The 20,065-nt window shown below is 48.7% G+C and overlaps 2 protein-coding genes across 2 annotated transcripts; one reads left to right on the top strand and one right to left on the bottom strand.

Moving 5' to 3' along the window:
* Positions 1-6,346: 6,346 nt before the first annotated feature.
* LOC136543357 (anther-specific proline-rich protein APG-like) lies at positions 6,347-7,317 on the bottom strand. The gene is made up of 2 exons (XM_066535830.1): positions 6,851-7,317; positions 6,347-6,446 (listed from the first exon to the last, which is right to left on the bottom strand). Exons 1-2 carry the CDS (start codon positions 7,315-7,317, stop codon positions 6,347-6,349), a joined length of 567 nt encoding a protein of 188 aa, XP_066391927.1.
* Positions 7,318-8,724: 1,407 nt separating this feature from the next.
* Positions 8,725-9,072, top strand: LOC136543356 (uncharacterized). Its single transcript, XM_066535829.1, has one exon. The coding sequence runs from the start codon at positions 8,725-8,727 to the stop codon at positions 9,070-9,072; it is 348 nt and encodes a 115-aa protein (XP_066391926.1).
* The last annotated feature ends 10,993 nt before the right edge of the window (positions 9,073-20,065 follow it).

Raw genomic sequence — 20,065 nt, 5'->3', positions numbered from 1 at the left:
TAAGTGAGAACAAGACAAAATCACTTATCACACAGTGCCTCTTGTTGAAAGTAAAAACACAATTCAAAAATAAAAATAAACTAATCAAAGTCAAGGTTGTTGGAATTTAAGGGTGTTTTCATTGACCCAACCATTAAAATGAGACATTACAAGGAAAACTTTTTCTACTTGTAAAGCTAGGAAGTAGGATTGATAAACATATAATACCACCTTGTCAGTGAAATGCCTGTTTATAAAATAAAATAAAAATAGCATAGGATATTCATAGTTAAAAGCACCGAAGTGCAAAAAGAAAAGACACTGACATTAGCTGGTACTCAAGAGTGGTTACTATCAACTCAAGTGAGACGTGAAACAAACCCGGTGTAACATTCTAACGGAAACATCGATGCACCTCTACCTTGTCCATCAGCGGTAACAACACTGGATTTTAAGGAGAGGCGTCCTCGTGCACCTCTAACTTGCACATTGCCACTGCAGAATTCACTTGCATTGCCACTGCAGAATTGCCCATTGCCACTACAGAATTACCGAGCGCCGTATGTCACATTACTGCTTGTGGTGCTCCTCCTGAAACCCAGAATAAAACTTTACCCAATGCCTCTCTGTCCTAAACATTTGTAGACTTGTCACATATCACTACAGGATTCAGGTTCTTTGCCGAGTGCCTGAGGCTATATTGCACTCGGCAAAGCCTTTGCCGAGTGCGGCACTCGGCAAAGCACACGGCAAAAAATTGATCGGCAAAGCACTCTTTGCCGAGTGTATTTTATCGGGCACTCGACAAAGGCTTTGCCGAGTGCCCCGGAAACACTCGGCAAAGAAAAGTGACCGTCACGGCGCCGGTCCCGTTGACAGTCACTTTGCCGATTGTCAACCCTGCAGGCACTCGGCAAAGATTTTTTTAATTTTTTTTAAAAAATTTCTTTGCCGAGTGCCAACCCGTGAGGCACTCGGCAAAGAGCTTTTAATTTTTTTTGAAAATTTTCTTTGCCGAGCGCCAAACTTCCAGGCACTCGGCAAAGATTTTTTATTTTTTTAAAAAAATTCTTTGCCGAGCGCCAACCCGGAAGGCACTCGGCAAAGCGCTTTTATTTTTTTTTGAAAATTTTCTTTGCCGAGTGCCACCACTCTAGGCACTCGGCAAAGATTTTTTATTTTTTTAAAAAAAAAACTCTTTGCCGAGTGCCAACACGGCAGGCACTCGGCAAAGTTTAAATTTTTTTTTAATTTCTTTGCCGAGTGTTATAGTCACAGCACTCGGCAAAGCTGGAAAATCTGGTTTTTGGTCGTCCATTTTGCCAGCTTTGCCGAGCGTTGTGACCATTGCGCTCGGCAAAGGGGTCCTTTGCCAAGTGCAACACTCGGCAAAGTGACCCAAAATGGCAAATTTTTTTTTGCATTCCATCATGACAAATACATTCATACAAACATATATCACATATATATCTCATCCATCACATATATATCTCATCCATCGCATATATATCTCATCCATCGCATATATATCTCATCCATCCACACATCCATCCGCCCATATCACATCCATCACAATATATAATAATAAGTGCTCAAGTCCATCCAAATAAGTTTACAAGTCCATCAAAGTCCACAAGTGCATCACAAGTCCATCACCAAGTGAACAACAAATGTAAAAAATACAACATGCACTCATCTCGGCCACTGCGACTGTGGTGAAGGCCTAGATGCATCATTCGTAGGTGCATGAGGTGGATTATTCGAACCACCGTCAGATGGAGACTGCACAAAGGAGAAAAGATTGCATGTGAGACAAGATTATTTTGATAGCTAATCTAGGACGATAGAGGCCATACAAGCAAAGCACAAGTGAAAGTAAAAAACTTTGATACTCACAGGAGTAGCTGCAGCTGCAGGACGCGGAGGCGGAGGTGGAACCAACAGCCCAGGTGGCAGAGACAAGCCCATACGTTGCCCAAGCCCTTGTAGGAAATCCGTAATGTCCATCAGCCTCTGCGCTTGGGCCTGCCGCTCGGCCCGCTCGGCCTCCAACTGGGTCCCCAGCCCCTGACGTTCCTTCATTTCTTGTTCCAGCCGGGCCTGCAATATTTCACTCCAATGTTTCAGTAATGCAAAGCTAATTAAGGTGTGTAAAGATCAATGTATGATGAGTAAAACAGGAATAACCTCGAGTGCGTCGACCCGGTGCTGTGCAGTGGTCGGCCGTGTGCGAATGGCCGGGCTCTCGCTCGTGCTCCGTGCTCAGATCTGGGAGAGAGAGGGAGTAGAGGCCGTGTCGATGACGTTGTCGCCAAGCCAGAACCGTCCATGCTTCTTGCCTTGCCCCACCCTCATGACGGCCTCTCCATCGAAGTCTTGGGTGCTTAGATCATGGTCTGCCCCATGGAGCGACCTCGCCACCTCAGTGTACTCACTGATGCGGGAGTGGACGCTCGGGTTCGTGTATGCCTCGGGCGGGTCCTCTAGGTTGAAGGAGACATTGGACGTCGCCTTACCCTTGTGGGCTATACACCATGCCTAGAAGTCCGAGCAAGCCTGGCCACTATGTGACGCCAACTGCGAGAAAGACAACACGATGATTAGAAATCAGACAGAACTGAGCATGACAATAGAAAAATCAATTCGCGTACCCATGCTTGTTTGTATCCGGTGAGGTTGCGGCTACCTTGATGGTGTGCTGGACCTTGCATCAGTAAACGACGGTCCTGGGCATCCCTGTGCATCTTGAGGTACTCCTCCGTGAACCACCTGTCCATCATCATCGCCCAGCACTCGGGATACGCTTGGCACCACCAGGGAATCACCTACACATCATCAAGTATTGGACATATAAGAAGATCAAATTAAACCAACTTAATCTCAAATCGAATGAATATTGATGTTCTTCATTTACCTCAAGGTACTGCTCCCGGGTCAGCTGCATCTCTCTTGCGTCTTTTTTGGTTTTCCTCTCTCCAAGCTTCGACCTGTAGTAGGTTACGATGGCCTAGATGCGCACCTCGTGATGCATGTCGGTGACGAGTTTTTTACAGGCTTTGGTAGTCGCCTGCTCCGCCCTGGCCTCAAATCCCTCCTCGCATCTGTAATAAGTCTGCATACAAAAGCGATGTATTGATTCATTATTTCAAGAAAAGTCTAATGAATGCGACGTATTGAGCAATGTTGTGCAAGGGAGACTTACCCAAAACTCTGCCTTCACCCGCGCCGCCTTGTTGGGGTACTCCGCATCGGAGGCGACGACGTAGTGGTCAAACGAGTAGGCCGGCTCCGTCTTCGATGCGTACGTGACAATGCCGGGGAAGTGCTGCCTGCACAGAAGACCCAGGATGTCGTTGACTAGCCGTGCGCTACCACCCGACACAACCACCCAGTTCCTGCACAAGTAATTAAGAAAAATTATTAGTTTTTTTCATCATATTATATGAAGTAGTGGTGATAACATATACAGTTACTTACTTTTGTCCTTCGGGGTGAATCACTGGGCATTGGTGAGGAAGCGGAACCTATGGGAGGCTCACGGGACCTCGCAAGTAGACACTCGAAGAGGAGTTGGAGGAAGCGGAACCCGTGCCTGCCGCCTCCCCCCCTCCTCCTCCTCCTCCTCCTCCACCTCCTCCTCCTCCTCCGTCTGCCAAACCAACTCCTCGTCAGACATCTCTCGATTGGATAGCACCAACGGTTCTGCATGGGCCCCCCATCCGTGCCTCATACGGGAGGTGCACAATCAAATGCTGCATCGACAAGAAGCAGGGGGATGGAAAGATCTTCTCTAACTTACAGAGCAACACGGGTGCCGCTTTTTCCAAGTCATCAATGACGGTCCGAGAGAGCTCCTTGGCACAAAGCTAGCGGAATAAGTAGCTCAACTCTGCCAGCACTTGCCAGACATGCTCCGAGACATAGCCTCGAACCATCGCCGGAAGAAGCCGCTCAATCCATATGTGGTAGTCTTGACTCTTCATCCCGTTGACTCGCAGAGTGCCTAAGTTAACTCCCCTCTTTAGATTCACTGCATACCCATCAGGGAACATTAGCTTCTTGATCCATTCAAGTACTTCCCTCCTTTGGTCCTTTTTCAAGACGAAATCAGCCTTAGTCCTTCTCCAGGTCTTGCCACGACTAGGAGGTTGCATCTCTTGATTTGGTCTATCGCACAACGTTGCTAGGTCTACTCTAGCCTTTGGGTTGTCCTTAGACTTTTTAGTGTCCATGAGTGTTGCCCAAAGTGCCTCGGCGACATTCTTTTCAGTGTGCATTGCATCAATGTTATGTGGTAGAAGAAGGTCATCGAAATAGGGGAGCCTCGACATGCCTGAGATATGAGTCCACATATGCTGCTCACCATATCCCACAAAACCACCTTCTTCATTGGGCACGAGAGCACCTATCTGAGCATGAACCTCGACACCATTCATCATCCGCGGTGCAGGGTTTGTCACTTTGACGCCTTTCGTAAAGTTCTTGATGTCTTGTCTAAATGGATGGTCAAGAGGTAGGAATTGACGATGTCTATCAAACGACGAATACTTGTCACCCTTCTGCAACCAAATAAACCTCACACCTTCCTTGCATATTGGACATGGGAACTTCCCGTGAACACACCAGGCGCAGAATATCCCATACGCTAGGAAGTCATGCAGGGAGTAGTGGTACCAAACGCGCATTTTGAAGGTTGTCTTTGTAGCTCGATCGTATGTCCATACCCCTTCGTCCCAAGCACGGACCAATTCATCAAACACGGGCTCCATGAACACACCCATATTACTCCCTGGGTGTCCAGGAATTATCAACGACAAGAATACGTTATGTCGTTGAAAGGAGACACAGGGGGGGAGATTAAGGGGGATAACAAAGACGGGCCAACATGTGTATGGGGCAGCCATCATTCCATAAGGATTGAACCCATCTGTTGCCAACGCGACACGTACATTACGAGCCTCATCTGCTTTGTCATGATGTTTGTCATTAAAGCGGATCCAAGCTTCACCATTAGATGGATGTACCATCTTGTCAGGATTGTACCGTTTGCCATTTTTGTGCCATGTCATCTATTTCATGGATTCCTCGGTCATGTATAGCCGTTGGATCCTCGGTAGGAACGGAAGGTACCGTAGGATTTTCATGGGGATCGTAAGTTGCCTCTTCTGGCCATCATCAGAGTCTACCTCCAGGTACCTGGAGGATTTACACTTTGGACAGAACTTTGCATGCTCGTGTTCTTTCCTAAATAGGAGGCACCCTTTCGGACAAGCATGTATCTGCTCATACGGCATCTTAAGTGCTCGAAGGAGTTTCTGTGACTCGTACATGCTCTTCGGCTAAATGTGGCCCTCTGGAAGCAAGGTGCCAATCACGGCCAACATCTTATCGAAGCCAGGTCGACTTAAGTTTAACTTGGACTTCAACCCCATTAAGCGTCCAATGGCATCCAGTTGAGACACCGTTGACCGATCATGAAGGGGTTTCTGTGCCGAGTCCATCATATCGTAGAACGCCTGTGCAGCTGCTTCCATCTCCTCCTTCTCACGTCCCTCATCGAACTATCCTTGGTGAAAGTCATCTAACATGTCTGCTACCCCGGCATCAGCATCAAAAGCCTCCACCCGTGGTCTCACCACCTCCTCTCTCATACGATGGGCTTCACCATGGTGGACCCACCGGGTGTAGTCCAACATAAATCCATTCTTCACAAGATGTTTACCCATTTCCACCTTGTTTACCCTTCTCCTGTTTCCACATTTGCTGTAGGGACACAAAACTAGGCAATGTCCTTTAGCAGCGTTGCCAAATGCACTATTCAAGAAAGCATCGGTCTTGTTCATCAATTCCGTGGTGTAATCACTCTGACTTCTCCAGCCCGTGTACATCCACTGACGGTCATCCATCCTCTAACATATGTATCGGCGAGTAATGTAACCATCAATTGCATCTACATGGTGTTCCTACTGTCTAATAGGTGAGGATAGGTCCTAATCCCACCCGCAGATGTGTAGATGAGGTTAGTTTCCATGCTCTACTCCTATCCGAGACAGAATTTCGGCAGCACCTCCCCGCTGTTCTCCAGATACACGTCCTGCCAAAGAAGAGTGTGTATCCAGAGAACAACAGGGAGGTGATGCCGAAACTCTGTCTCGGACTAGAGCAGAACATGGAAACTAACCCATCTACGCATCCGCGGGCTGTCCAAAAAGCGTGGACAATCCGAAATAGATACGGTCATAGATATGCAAAGATCTACATACCTCCAACCGTATCTCTTTCGAATGGGAGACGCCTAACTAGGTTACGCGATCTACGACAATGATACGAAAAGAGGGGTTATACCTAGGGTGGCGATGGAGTCAGGCTAGCGGGGCCGTGGCGGGTCGGTGCAGTGGCGAGACGACGCGGTGCAGGTAGACCGACATGGTGGCGAGAACTCCGACTCAACTCTGACGGGCTCTTCTCTACAAAAATGGAACAAAATACTGTTATTTACAAAAAAATTCGGCAGAACCTCCCCTGCACGGTGAGGTTTCCAAAACCTGCAAAAAACAACGGCACGATGGCCGACAAGCACATATGGCTCAACAGAAGCCATGTAGTTTGGATATCAATCCATGCAGAAGAATATATCCAAGTAGTACCACTACTTGTACTACTACTTTCACTATTGCTACTACTAGTACCATTGGTTCTTCTACTACTACCACTATTGCTACAACTACTACCTACTACTACCACTACTTCTACTACTACTACCACTAATTCTACAACTAATACTACCACTAGTTGTACTAATACTACCACTAGTACAACTAATACTACTACAACTACCACTACCTCGACAATAATAAGTGAGAAGGCAAACCTGACGGGCGACGGGGTAGGGGCGGGCGGCGTCGGGATCGGGCGGAGTCGGGGACGGGGTCGAGCACGGATGACGTCGGGGCGGGTGGTCCACGGGGCGCGGCTGGGGGCAGGGCAAGGCTGGAAAAAAGGCGCGGCCGGGGCGCAGGGCCGGCCGGGGTCAGGGCAGCGCGGCCGGGGGAAGGGCCAGCCGGGGGCATGGCGCAGCCTGGCGCGCAGGCAGCGGGCGGCGCGGCTGGGGGAAGGGCCGGTCGGGGGCACGGCGCGGCCGGCGGCAGGGCGCGAAGGCAGCGGGCGGCGCTGGCCAGGGGCAGGGCCGGCCGAGGGCACGGCGCGCGGGGCGGCTGGGCGCGTGGGCAGCGAGGGCAAGGCGGCGCGGGCGGCCGGGCTTGTGGGCGCGCGGGCAGCACGGTGGCCGGGCAGCGTGGGCTCCATCATATCATAGAACGCCTGTGCGGCTGCTTCCATCTCCTCCTTCTCACGTCCCTCATCGAACTGTCCTTGGTGAAAGTCATCTAACATGTCTGCTACCCCCGCATCAGCATCAAAAACCTCCACCCGTGGTCTCACCACCTCCTCTCTCATACGATGGGCTTCACCATGGTGGACCCACCGGGTGTAGTCCGGCGTAAATCCATTCTTCACAAGATGTTTACCCATTTCCACCTTGTTTACCCTTCTCCTGTTTCCACATTTGCTACAGGGACACAAAACTAGGCAATGTCCTTTAGCAGCGTTGCCAAATGCACTGTTCAAGAAAGCATCGGTCTTGTTCATCCATTCCGTGGTGTAATCACTCTGACTTCTCCAGCCCGTGTACATCCACCGACGGTCATCCATCCCCTAACATATGTATCGGCGAGTAATGTAACCATCAATTGCATCTACATGGTGTTCCTACTATCTAATAGGTGAGGATAGGTCCTAATCCCACCCGCAGATGTGTAGATGAGGTTAGTTTCCATGCTCTACTCCTATCCGAGATAGAATTTCGGCAGCACCTCCCCGCTGTTCTCCAGATACACATCCTGCCAAAGAAGAGTGTGTATCCGGAGAACAATAGGGAGGTGATGCCGAAACTCTGTCTCGGACTAGAGCAGAACATGGAAACTAACCCATCTACGCATCCGCGGGCTGTCCAAAAAGCGTGGACAATCCGAAATAGATACGGTCATAGATATGCAAAGATCTATATACCTCCAACCGTATCTCTTTCGAACAGGAGACGCCTAACTAGGTTACGCGATCTACGACAATGATACAAAAAGAGGGGTTATACCTAGGGTGGCGACGGAGTCAGGCTAGCGGGGCTGTGGCGGGTTGGTGCAGTGGCGAGACGACGCGGTGCAGGTAGACCGACACGGTGGCGAGAACTCTGACTCAACTCTGACGGGCTCTTCTCTACAAAAATGGAACAAAATACTGTTATTTACAAAAAAATTCGGCAGAACCTCCCCTGCACGGTGAGGTTTCCAAAACCTACAAAAAACAACGGCACGATGGCCGACAAGCACATATGGCTCAACAGAAGCCATGTAGTTTGGATATCAATCCATGCAGAAGAATATATCCAAGTAGTACCACTACTTGTACTACTACTTTCACTATTGCTACTACTAGCTACCATTGGTTCTTCTACTACTACCACTATTGCTACAACTACTACCTACTACTACCACTACTTCTACTACTACTACCACTAATTCTACAACTAATACTACCACTAGTTGTACTAATACTACCACTAGTACAACTAATACTACTACAACTACCACTACCTCGACAATAATAAGTGAGAAGGCATACCTGACGGGCGACGGGGTAGGGGCGAGCGGCGTCGGGATCGGGCGGAGTCGGGGACGGGGTCGAGCACGGATGACGTCGGGGCGGGTGGTCCACGGGGCGCGGCTGGGGGCAAGGCAAGGCTGGAAAAAAGGCAGCGGTCGGGGCACAGGGCCGGCCGGGGTCAGGGCGGCGCGGCCTGGGGAAGGGCCAGCCGGGGGGCATGGCGCGGCCTGGCATGAAGGCTGCGGGCGGCGCTGGCCGGGGGCAGGGGTCGGCCGAGGGCACGGCGCACGGGCGGCCGGGCGCATGGGCAGCGAGGGCAAGGCGGCGCGGGCGGCCGGTGGCGGCGCGGGCGAGCGGGGCGGGCAGGAGTGGGCGGGCAGGCGTGGGCACGGGATGCCTGGCAGTGACTGCCCGGCCCGGTCAAAAAACCGCTAAGTCCGCAGCTTTGCCGAGTGCCGGATCAGGGAGGCACTAGGCAAAGATTTGTTTTTTTTTGTTTTTAATTTCTTTGCCGAGTGCCCCAGATCTGGCACTCGGCAAAGATTTAAATTTTTTTAAATTCTTTGCCGAGCGTCTCAGATCTGGCGCTCGGCAAAGAAATTTTTTTTATTTTTAAAATACTTTGCCGAGTGCCCCCTAGATGGCACTCGGCAAAGATTTAAATTTTTATTATTATTTCTTTGCCGAGTGCTCCTGTGGATGCACTCGGCAAAGAGGAAATTTAAAAAAAAATTAAAACATTCTTTGCCGAGTGCCTGATGGCTGGCACTCGGCAAAGACACCCTTTGCCGAGTGCCATGCCCCGGCACTCGGCAAAGTTTGTTTGTTTTTTTTTGTTTTTGGCCTCCAATTTTTTTGTGCAGCCTTTTTAAAGCACCAGGAACTCCTAGTTACAATTTGGGGATTTTTTGTGGCTTTTTGTTATATTTAGTTACTTTATTTAGTTTACTTGAATTTTTCCGGAAATTAGAAATTTGAACTGCACGTGGTACGAATAATGGAGTTTAATTATTCGAAAATTGATAGTCATGTTAGTGAGTGTTGTGAGAGGCCGTATCCAAGAACGGACTCGAAATTTCGGACATCTTGTTCACGAAACATGTCCGCAAAATTACGTGTGAAGTGTTTATAAATTCTATAAAAAGCAAACGAAGTCTGAAAATCATGAAACTTGTTGAGATGTCGTGATATCATATGTGGAGGCTATGATAAAAATTTTAGAAGATTTCGTGCACATTGTCACGTACGATGCTTACAAACTAGGACATCTCCACATGGTCCGTTCCTGGATACGGCCTCTCATAACACTCACTAACATGACTATCAATTTTCGAATCATTAAACTCCATTATTCGTACCACGTGCAGTTCAAATTTCTAATTTCCAGAAAAATTCAAGTAAACGAAATAAAGTAACTAAATATAACAAAAAGCCACAAAATATTCCTAAATTGTAACTAGGAGTTCCTGGTGCTTTAAAAAGGCTGCACAAAAAAATTGGAGGCCAAAAACAAAAAAAAACAAAAAAACTTTGCCGAGTGCCGGGGCATGGCGCTCGGCAAAGGGTGTCTTTGCCGAGTGCCAGCCATTAGGCACTCGGCAAAGAATGTTTTAAATTTTTTTTTAAAATTTCCTCTTTGCCGAGTGCATCCACAGGAGCACTCGGCAAAGAAATAATAAAAAAAAATTAAATCTTTGCCGAGTGCCGTCCACGGGGCACTCGGCAAAGTATTTAAAAATAAAAAAAATTTCTTTACCGAGCGCCATATCTGAGACGCTCGGCAAAGAATTAAAAAAAAAATTTAAATCTTTGCCGAGTGCCAGATCTGGGGCACTCGGCAAAGAAATTAAAAACAAAAAAAAACAAATCTTTGCCGAGTGCCTAACCGCAGGCGCTCGACAAAGAAGGCCGTGGCAGGGCGCCGTTTCACGGGCAGCCTATGCCAAGTGTAGAGATTTTGCCGAGAGTCTGGCACTCGGCAAAGAAGTCCTTTGCCGAGTGCCCGTGTTTGCCGAGTTTCCGGCACTCAGCAAAGAAGATCTTTGCCGAGTGTCCAATTTTTGACACTCGGTAAAGAATTTTGCACTCGGCAAAGTCTCTGTTTCCAGTAGTGTATCTCAGTCTGCTGCATTGGGTATATTAACTCATATGGCAAGAATTCTCGATCTGATCAACCATGTTTATGCACTATATTGATCTATGTGGCAACCCATGAAATTGAGGCTTAGCTATGTGCCTATGTTACGTGTTGCCTTGGTACATATGCTGACATTTTATATTCCTCAATTGGTTGGCACCGTGTGACAATTAAGGATGGTACCGTGGAAGAAGTTATTATTATTAATAAGTGATGCTATAGCTTACTGCTTTGTCGTACTGTGTTCTCCAGGGTCTAGCTTACTGCTTTGTCGTAGCTTACTGCTTTGTTTTTTATTTGGATAGCCGAATGACTTGTGGTACGAGTGCGATATCTTTTGGCAGCCAACCATATTTATCCCATGTGTAGTGCCAGAAGGAGGTTTCTCTGCTTTCCAGAGAGTTATTTTGGTTGCGGCTGAAAAATAGGCTATTGTCTGTTCATCACAATACCGTCTGCTCACAAGGAGTTTTCATTCCCACAAAAACTTGTGCGCTTTCCATTCATGCTATATATATCCATCGTAAGCATAGGGCTCATGCACAATTCTCATGGAGAAGTACTCCAAGGCCCCCAAGCTTTTCCAGACAGTTAACCCTTAGCCAAACAATGGCATCGCTTCCTTAGTTGAAGTAGCTTATTCCACCATAGAACTATAGGAGAGTACGACAGTGAAGCTAATGATGACAACGACACCCATAGTGGATGATTCACGAACCAGACTACATGCAGTGAAGCCGGATCAATGGAGCCCCGCCATGCCTCTTGGCCAACAAGTTTCTTCATCTATACTCTATTCTGTACTATCAGGGTTATGTGAAATAAAAAAGCTGTTCTACGCCAACACAATCATACATGGACCTTTTCACTTTGACAATATTTTTTTTACTGCCCAGCCCAACCCATGCTGCCCTTCTCTATTACACAGTGCCTCTCATAGAAAGTAAAAACACATAATTCAAAAAATAAAAATAAACTAATCAAAGTCAAGATTGTTGCAATTTATGGATCTTTTCATTGCTGACCCAACCATAATTATAATGAGACATCACAAGGAAAACATTTAGTACTTGTAAAGCTAAGAACTAAGACTGATAAACATAACATTATCATGTCAATGAAAGTTCAATGCCTTTTTATAAAATAAAATAAAAATAACATAAGATATTTATAGTTAAAAGCACTAAGGTCCAAAAAGAAAAAGAGACACAACGAGACATGAGCTAGCCCCCAAGAGTTGGCCTTAATATCAAATCAATTGAGTTACGAAACAAACTCCAGTGCAACATTCTAACAGGAACTTCGATGCACCTCTAGCTTGTCCACACCTTGTCTGCCGCACATGTGGCCATCAGTGGCGGCAACACTGCATTGAAAGCAGACGCGTCTGCGTGCAGCTCCGGAAAGAGCCACCTTGCAACTTGCATTGCCACAGCAGAATTGCCCCGCGCTGTGGTTAGGAGTGCTGCTTGTGGTGCTCCTGAAACCCTGAATAAAACTTTCCCCGATGCCTCTCTGTCCCAAACATTTGTAGCGCATCTCATTCTGCTGCATTTGATATAATAAGTCAAACAGAAAGAAATCTGATTACCCATGCCTATGCACTAGCACTATATATATTGATCTATGTGGTAACCCATGAACTGAGGCTTAGCTATGTTACGTGTTGCCTTGTACATATGCTGACATTTTATATGCCTCCTTTGGTTGGCACTGTGTGACATTTAAGGATGGTACGACAGAAGAAGTTATTATTGTTGGGCCATCACTTGCGCCTGAAGGCCCACTGATAAAACCGGTCTTTTGTGATGGTTCTACAGGGATGTCAACGATGGATCATTGAAGGTTCGCGGGTCACCAAGGATGATTAGGCGAAGGCCCGCAGGGTCACCAAGGATGATTTGGCGAAGGCTCACGGGACCTCCGCTTGGGAATCCCCCGAGGGGGAAGCCTTCGCCGGAAAACTACAACCTTCGGCGTGCCCATAAGGAGGACAAAGGCGTCAAAAGCGAGCCGAAGGATGAAGCCATAGACTAAAGAAAAAGCACGACTCTAGCGGTAAAACTGGGAGGACCCGACATAGAGGACCTGTTGGGGAGGGCCTGGCTCAACAATGGCCCATTAGCAAAGGCGGTTGGATGTGTAAATGTCACTAAGGCCCCCAAGAGATGTACTCAGTATGGCAGAATATGCCGTTGCTGGCATAAGGGCAAAATTGTACTCATGGAACTATGTAACTCAACCTGCAAGTGTGGCGGTGGCACATGAGACCGGCGCAAGGGTGTGCCCCTGCAAGTGTGGCCTGCCCCGACACGAGGGTTCGACCTTGGAGCCCAACTCTCGGACGCAGGCCCTGCATGGGGCACGGTGGCAGTGGGCACAGCCCAGCTCCAGTGCGTGGGGGTGCAGTGTTTTTTCTTTTTTTTGTTTAATGAAAATGGGTATCACTACCATGTGAACAACCGGTAGTGAGACACCATGGGCATCATTACCGATTTCCCAGTACCAGATCAAAATTTGACAAATCTGGCAATAAAAGCTACTTTCGGACAGGTAGTGATTGACAGTTACTATGGTGTATTGACTACTCTGAGTCTCTGTGTCAATTGTTCACTCTCCCATCGGTTCCCAATAGCAGACACTATTTGACAAAGACAGAACCGATTGCATATAGCTGAACAGAGCACCATGACTATCTAAAGAAGACACAATTTGTGAATGGAATGGAGGTGTGAGTTGATATATCTTCTATTACATGATTGAGCCCAAAGAATAGATCAATTATTGCCACAATACATGGAGAAAAGAGAACTGCCTCATGAAGGGAAACAAGAAATTACCAGAGAGCTCGATGCCATCCAGATCCGGCGAGCGGCGGTGGCGCACGTGCATAAGAGATCAGCAAGCCCATCAACGGGCTCTCTGTTTATTTTTTATTTTTTTAATTTATTTACCGAGATGGGCATATGCTCACCTCTGTAAGATCCAGATTAACATAGACATTGAACTGGAGGCGGACGGCTTGGTCATCTCCGTTAATGACTTTTGACCGTCTGAGAAAGAATACAGTAGTACTGGGATCCTACATACCAACCAACACATTCATCGGGTGGATGTAGACCAAGAAAGCTACACCTCATGATCCACCCACCTGAATTCATCACAATTCAACTGAATGGTCAGTGACAAAGCAACAATACACTAGACCTGATCAAATGTCATGTTGGCCCCAAAAAAAATCAATACACTAGACTTGACAAAAGCAACAAAACACCATCCTCTTCTCTCTTGGAATTCCAGAAGCTTGTGTTGAAACCCTGAATTAAATTTCACATGATGCCTCCTATTCCCAAACGTTTTTAAACTACTAAACCATCCCTCATTTTTCCGCATTAGATGGACGAAGTTAAACCCACTGAGACAAGAATCTCGAGCCATCTTACGGTAACCATCTGAATTCTCTATATTAGTGTCACAACATACTACACGTAAAAGAAGAAATGTGGCTTGGCCTCGTGGATCTTTCCTTTGTACACTAGTGTTCATATGTCTCCCCTCTAGTGGTTATGTGCTCCTGTGTGGTCCAAAAGTAAAAGTAAACTACTCGAAAGTCAAGATTGTAGCAATTTATATTTATTTCCATTGCCAACCCAACCAATATAATGGGGACACCACGAAGAAAACACTGTATTCTTTCTAAAGTAGTGGATTAAACTCCCCTGTATTGCGATGGATTGTTGTCAAACAAAGCCATAACAGGAACACTACGTGGATGGCTGGAATAAAATGAGAGTGCAAGGTCAACAGCATGGCCATCAGCAGCGGCAACACTATGTTCCAAGGAGGCGTCCCGCGTGCAGCTCTGGAACAGCCACCTTGCAACAAGCATTGCCACTGCAAAATTGCCCCGCACCTGGATCACAATTCTACTTGTGGTCCTCCTGAAACCCTGAACAAAACTTTTCCCAGTGCCACTGTGTCCAAAACATTTCCAGCACTACTACAAAAAAACATTTTATCTGCCGGTGATGACCATGGTTATCACCACTGAGGCCCCGAAACTAGCAGTAATGGCGGGTTTTGGAACCAGTGGTGATAATGAATCTGTAGTAGTGTAGACTTGTCACGCGTCTCATTATGCTGCATTATTGGATAAATAACTCATTAGGTGATTGCCTGTGCGTTACAACAGGGGCAACACATATATGTACGAATTGCATGAGATGTTTGGTATTGTCTAGGGATCCTTGCGAACGTAAAATCAAGATGCAGATGACATGCCCACATGTTCCTATATGTCTTTATTAATGCTTTCTTAAAAAACTTGACCATGTTGTATAAATTATGCAAAGGTCCCCAACAGGCATCAGCTACTGCATATAATTAAAATCCCTTGTAAAGGGGGCCACGCTGATCACAGGTGTCGTACTAGAAAGAAATCTGTTTTTTTCCTTTTGTGAAGGGCAAAGCTTTATTATGAATAATCAAGTAAGGTCCTTACAAACCAGACTACTATTGCAATCCGGAACTTGACGAAAAGGGACACAGCTTTGCCGCACGTTAATAGCTAGATGTCCAAGTTCATGCGCACAAGAATTGTGCTATAGATTCCCCTGTCCTAGCTAGCAAAAGCTAAACTCGGCAGGCTCTGTCCCACCATCAGGGCTTCTCGGACGATGATGAGTGCTACCAGTGATCTGTCTGTTCCCCATGCATGCAGCTTCATGAGCACGGAGGCACAACCCGTTTCTAAGATCATGTCCCTGTATAGTTGGGGTCGCACTTGAGGCGGCGGACGACGAGTGAAGCAGCAAACAAGCTCTGTGAGCAGAGCTCCTGTGCATGACATTTTCTCCTTCATGCCTAGCTAAGCACGCCCCATTTGGCGGTCGTCCAATTGTCTGGGACTGCATGCGGCACGCATCAGCATCTGGTATGCAAATCTGCTCACGTGGGTACCAGATGCATCGGTGCGACGAGCTGACATGCTGGTCAATGACACGCTGCGCCTGGACCACCGTACCTCTCGTCGTCGTGTGGTGTCAGATCCACTCAGTGTTCATGCAGCAGCAGCACCAGAGCAGCATTGACATACACAACACCTAATTTGCATACCAGATGCATGGGATTCCTTTTCGTTCTAGTTTGGCGCCCTCTGCAATGCCGTCAACAGGTACTGCTTGCGTCTCTAGACGTCTCATGGAAATTAAACTCTGAGCTTACATCCTATTCTCTGAAGCTTCTGACGAAGTCTCCAGAAGAGGACGAATTTTGTCGCTGCGGTCGGCGACGTAGTCCAAGCTCCTAAAGCAAAGGAACTGCGCCGGTGATGACGATTTCGCCGTAGAAGCGCACACCGCCCTTAAGGGCAACGTCGCTGGCTCCGGTGGCAAAGCGGGTGGTTCTGACCACCACAGAGCGATGGTCACACATGATGCGCCAGTACTGCTGGCTCCGGCGGTGAAGTGGATGCCTCACAGAAATTGAACTCTGAGCTTACATCACTACCGGAGGCGGCTTCTTTGCTGAGTGCCTCAGACACTCGGCAAAGGCCGATATACACTCGGCAAAACCTTTGCCGAGTGTTACACTCGGCAAAGAGCGCTCGGTAAACAGTTTATCGGCGAAGACCTCTTTGCCGAGTGCGCTTTATCGGGCACTCGGCAAAGCCTTTGCCGAGTGCTAATCTGACACTCGGCAAAGAAAAGTCGTCGTTACGGCGTGCGCCAACGTGACGGCATCTTTGCCGAGTTGCCCGATAAAAAACACTCGGCAAAGTCTCAGACACTCGGCAAAGAAGCCATCTCCGGTAGTGCATCCCATTCTCTGATGCTTCCCAACCCCAGTGCCGGTGCCGCTGTCTACATTTTTTGTCTTGACTACAGCAGCTTTTGACAACATCAATCGACCTAGCTACTGTATGTAGTATCTAGCGTGCTAGATCATGGGCAGGGACCTTATCCCTCTTATATAATCCAGGAGGATAGAATCGAGTTCGGTCTCTTATATGATCGAGAAGTGTAGGTCCTAGGCACATCACAACTACAGACGCCCTCTTTGCCGAGTGCTGGGTGCACTCGGCAAAGCCAGGCAAGCACTCGGCAAAGGCTTTGTTGAGTGCCGCACTCGGCAAAGGCCTCTCGGCAAAGACTTTGTCGGTAAAAATTTCTTTGCCGAGTGCCAAAAATCGACACTCGGCAAAGTCTTTGCCGAGTGCCAAGCCCGCACTCGGCAAAAAAATAACTGCCGTCAACATTTAACGCCGGCTTTGCCGAGTGCCTAGGGACTGGCACTCGGCAAAATTTGAATGTTTGCCGAGAGCCAGGGCTGAGCACTCGGCAAAGAAACAATTTTTTTTAAAAAAAATCTTTTTAAAAATAGTCTTTGCCGAGTGGTACCATCTGGCACTCGGCAAAATTGACCTCTTTGCCGAGTGCCAGGCTATGGCACTCGGCAAAATGTACCTCTTTGCCGAGTGCCAGGCTGTGGCACTCGGCAAAATTGACCTCTTTGCCGAGTGCCAGGCTGTGGCACTCGGCAAAACTGGGGAAGTGGCTGTTTTTTGCGGCATTTTTTCCCAGCTTTGCCGAGTGCCACACCCCTGGCACTCGGCAAAGACTTCTTTGCCGAGTGTTGGCACTCGGCAAAGCTGGGAAATTTGCAATTTTTTTTGTTTGTTGCTTTCCTTCGAAAGCAAACACGCAAAACTCATATATAATACATGAGACAGCACACATGCATTTAGCATCACACAAAACGCATACATAATCCATAATACATCACAAGCACATTCAACATCCATCACAAGCACATCCTCCTGCATAATCCATCACACGCACATCCAATGTGCAAATCCATGACAACATCTAAGAAGTCTTCATCCAACACAAGTCCTAAATCAAGAAAAGTCAATGAAACATGAAGGGGCACCACCTACTGCCACTGATCCCAATGGGAGCCTGAAGGGGCACCTCCGTGCGGTGGTGGACCTGTCCAGCCGGGGTGTGTGTGCTGAGGCGAAGGAGTCGGGTTCGAACCCGACGACTGTTGCACAAAGGAGAATTGAATTCATTAGTATCTACACAAGCTAAAGGACTTGATCAACCATATATATATACTCACCGGAGTGCCTAGAGCCGGAGGAGTAGGAGGCACAACTGGAGCGAGCAGCGACTGGGGCACCACCACACCCGGGAGAGTGGTGCCAAGGCTCGACATGAATGAGAACATGTCCTGTATCCTCTGCACCTCGGCCGCCCTCTGGGCCCTCAGGACATCCCACTCAGCCCTCCCGGCCTCCCTCTGGGCCCTCTCCCTCTCCCTCTCGACCCTCTCGGCCTCCCTCTCGGCCTCCATCCTCTCCACAGTGGCCTGCAATATTCAATCACCAACGTTTAAACAATGCAAATGCAAGGTACATGTGTAAAAGTAATGAACGGCGAATGAAATAGAACTAACCTGGAGTGCCGCCATCTGCTGCAGTGTGCTCGCCTGCCGAGGTCGAATGGGGACGGAGGAGCTCGTGCTCTGTGCTCGGATCTAGGCGAGGTTGGGCACAGAGGTCAAGTCGACCATGTTGGAGGCCATCCAGTACCGGCCGTGCTGCTTCCCTCCTCCGAGCCTCATCACGAGGTCGGTATCAAGGGGCTGGGTGGCGGGGTCGAAGTCCTCCCCATGCCGTTCGCGGGCCGCCGAGGCGTAGTCGGTGAGCTTGCTGTGGACGCTCGTGTTGCTGTACGCCTCGGGCCCGTCCTCCGGGTTGTAGACGGTGTCCGGGGCTGTCGCCTTGCCCTTGTGTGCCATGGCGTACGCCATGAACTCGTTGCATTCCTGGCCATCATGCGACTGGGACTGCGAGGAAAACACAAAGACGATTAGAAGTAATGAGAATTGAGCGTTAGAACAAATAAATAAATAAGTGCGTAGCGTGTACCCAGGCCTGGGCGTACAAACTGAGGGGCCGGTTGCCTTGGTGGTGCGCCGGCCCACCCATCTGCAGGCGGCACTCCCGACGGAGGGCGTGCCTCTCCCTCCACTCATCGGAGACCCACTTGTCCACGATGGCCGCCCAACAGTCTCTGTGCCTGGCGCACCAAGAAGGACACATTTGCATGCCATCAAGTATTGTATTAGAAATGTTAGAATATAAAATGAAGGCTGCCTATTCTTCATGGAATGAGTCAGTAACAATGTTTTATAACTTACTGCGAGGTACTGCTCCCTGGTGAGTGTCATGGTCCTGGCCTCGCTCTTCCCCGGGTAACGACCAAGGACGTCGCACGAGTGGTTGATGTGGCACTGCAGCCTCGCCTCATAGTACAGGTCCGTGACTCGGCCCCTGCATGCCCTGTCCTGCACCTTCGTCACCCAGGCGGGGTCATGCCCCTCCTCCAACGTGAAGAAGTCCTGCATACAGACATCATGTGTCCTTTCATTATTTCAAGAACGTCTAATGATTCCATAGTATTGAGCAATGTAGTATGATGTAGACTCACCCAGAACTCACGCCTGATCCGCTCCTGTACGGTGCCGTACACGGCGTCCACGGCGGAGTTGAAGTGGCCCCACGTCTAGGGAGGCGACTCAACCTGGGCGTGGGTGACCAAACCAGGGTAGTGCAGGCAGATCAGGCCGCCGAGGATCCCATTGCACTGCCGATGATCGCCCCCGGACACAAGTTCCCAGTTCCTACAGGAGTCAGTAAGAAGAATTGTTAGTCCGCAGTTCGGTTTTCAGCATATGAACAAGAAGAGATGCAAATTGAACGGATACTTACTTGTCGCCCTTGGGACGAATCACCGGCCTCCTCTGAAACGGGATCGGCCGCGTTGGGAGCTGCGAGGACCTGCGCAAGTACGGTGCCGATGAGGTGCTCGAAGTGGAACCCCCGCCACCCCCCCCCAGAGGAAGTGTCACCACCTCCTGTCTGGGGGGCCAGCTGCTGGTCCTCGTCATCAGTGGTCGTCGTCCGGTCCTCCTCGGGCGGGGGGACGGCAGACGATTGCACCGCCCTCCTCGGACGGCCGCGGGGGCGGCGGGCCAGACGGCTCCTCGCCGACGCCTCCGCCTCCGCCTCTGCCTCCGCATCCTGAGTCGTCCTCGCTAGAGCGAGTTGCAGGTCCGGGTCTGCCTTTCGCCCGGCATTTTGTCGAGTGCCTGCAAATACAAAGAGTAAACCAGTTTTGACAATATAGACAAATATAGAGATGCAAAATGAACGAAACATAACTAGAAAATAATAATAATATAGTATTACATGAATTAGAAATAATCTTCAGGATTGGCAGCGGC

This window comes from Miscanthus floridulus, chromosome 3 (genome assembly GCF_019320115.1).
Source record: "Miscanthus floridulus cultivar M001 chromosome 3, ASM1932011v1, whole genome shotgun sequence".
NCBI classification, from domain to species: Eukaryota; Viridiplantae; Streptophyta; class Magnoliopsida; order Poales; family Poaceae; genus Miscanthus; species Miscanthus floridulus.
Note: the sequence above shows the minus strand (reverse complement) of the source record. Positions and strands in the feature narration are given on the sequence as shown.

Bases quoted from the DNA above. Each gene is read 5' to 3' on its own strand.
- LOC136543357 (XM_066535830.1), bottom strand. From the start codon at position 7,317: ATGGAAGCAGCCGCACAGGCGTTCTATGATATGATGGAGCCCACGCTG. The intron at 6,447-6,850 runs GTTTGCCTTCTC...CCATTTTTGTAG, and splicing joins CCTACCCCGTCGCCCGTCAG to AGAAGAGCCCGTCAGAGTTG.
- LOC136543356 (XM_066535829.1), top strand. From the start codon at position 8,725: ATGACGTCGGGGCGGGTGGTCCACGGGGCGCGGCTGGGGGCAAGGCAA.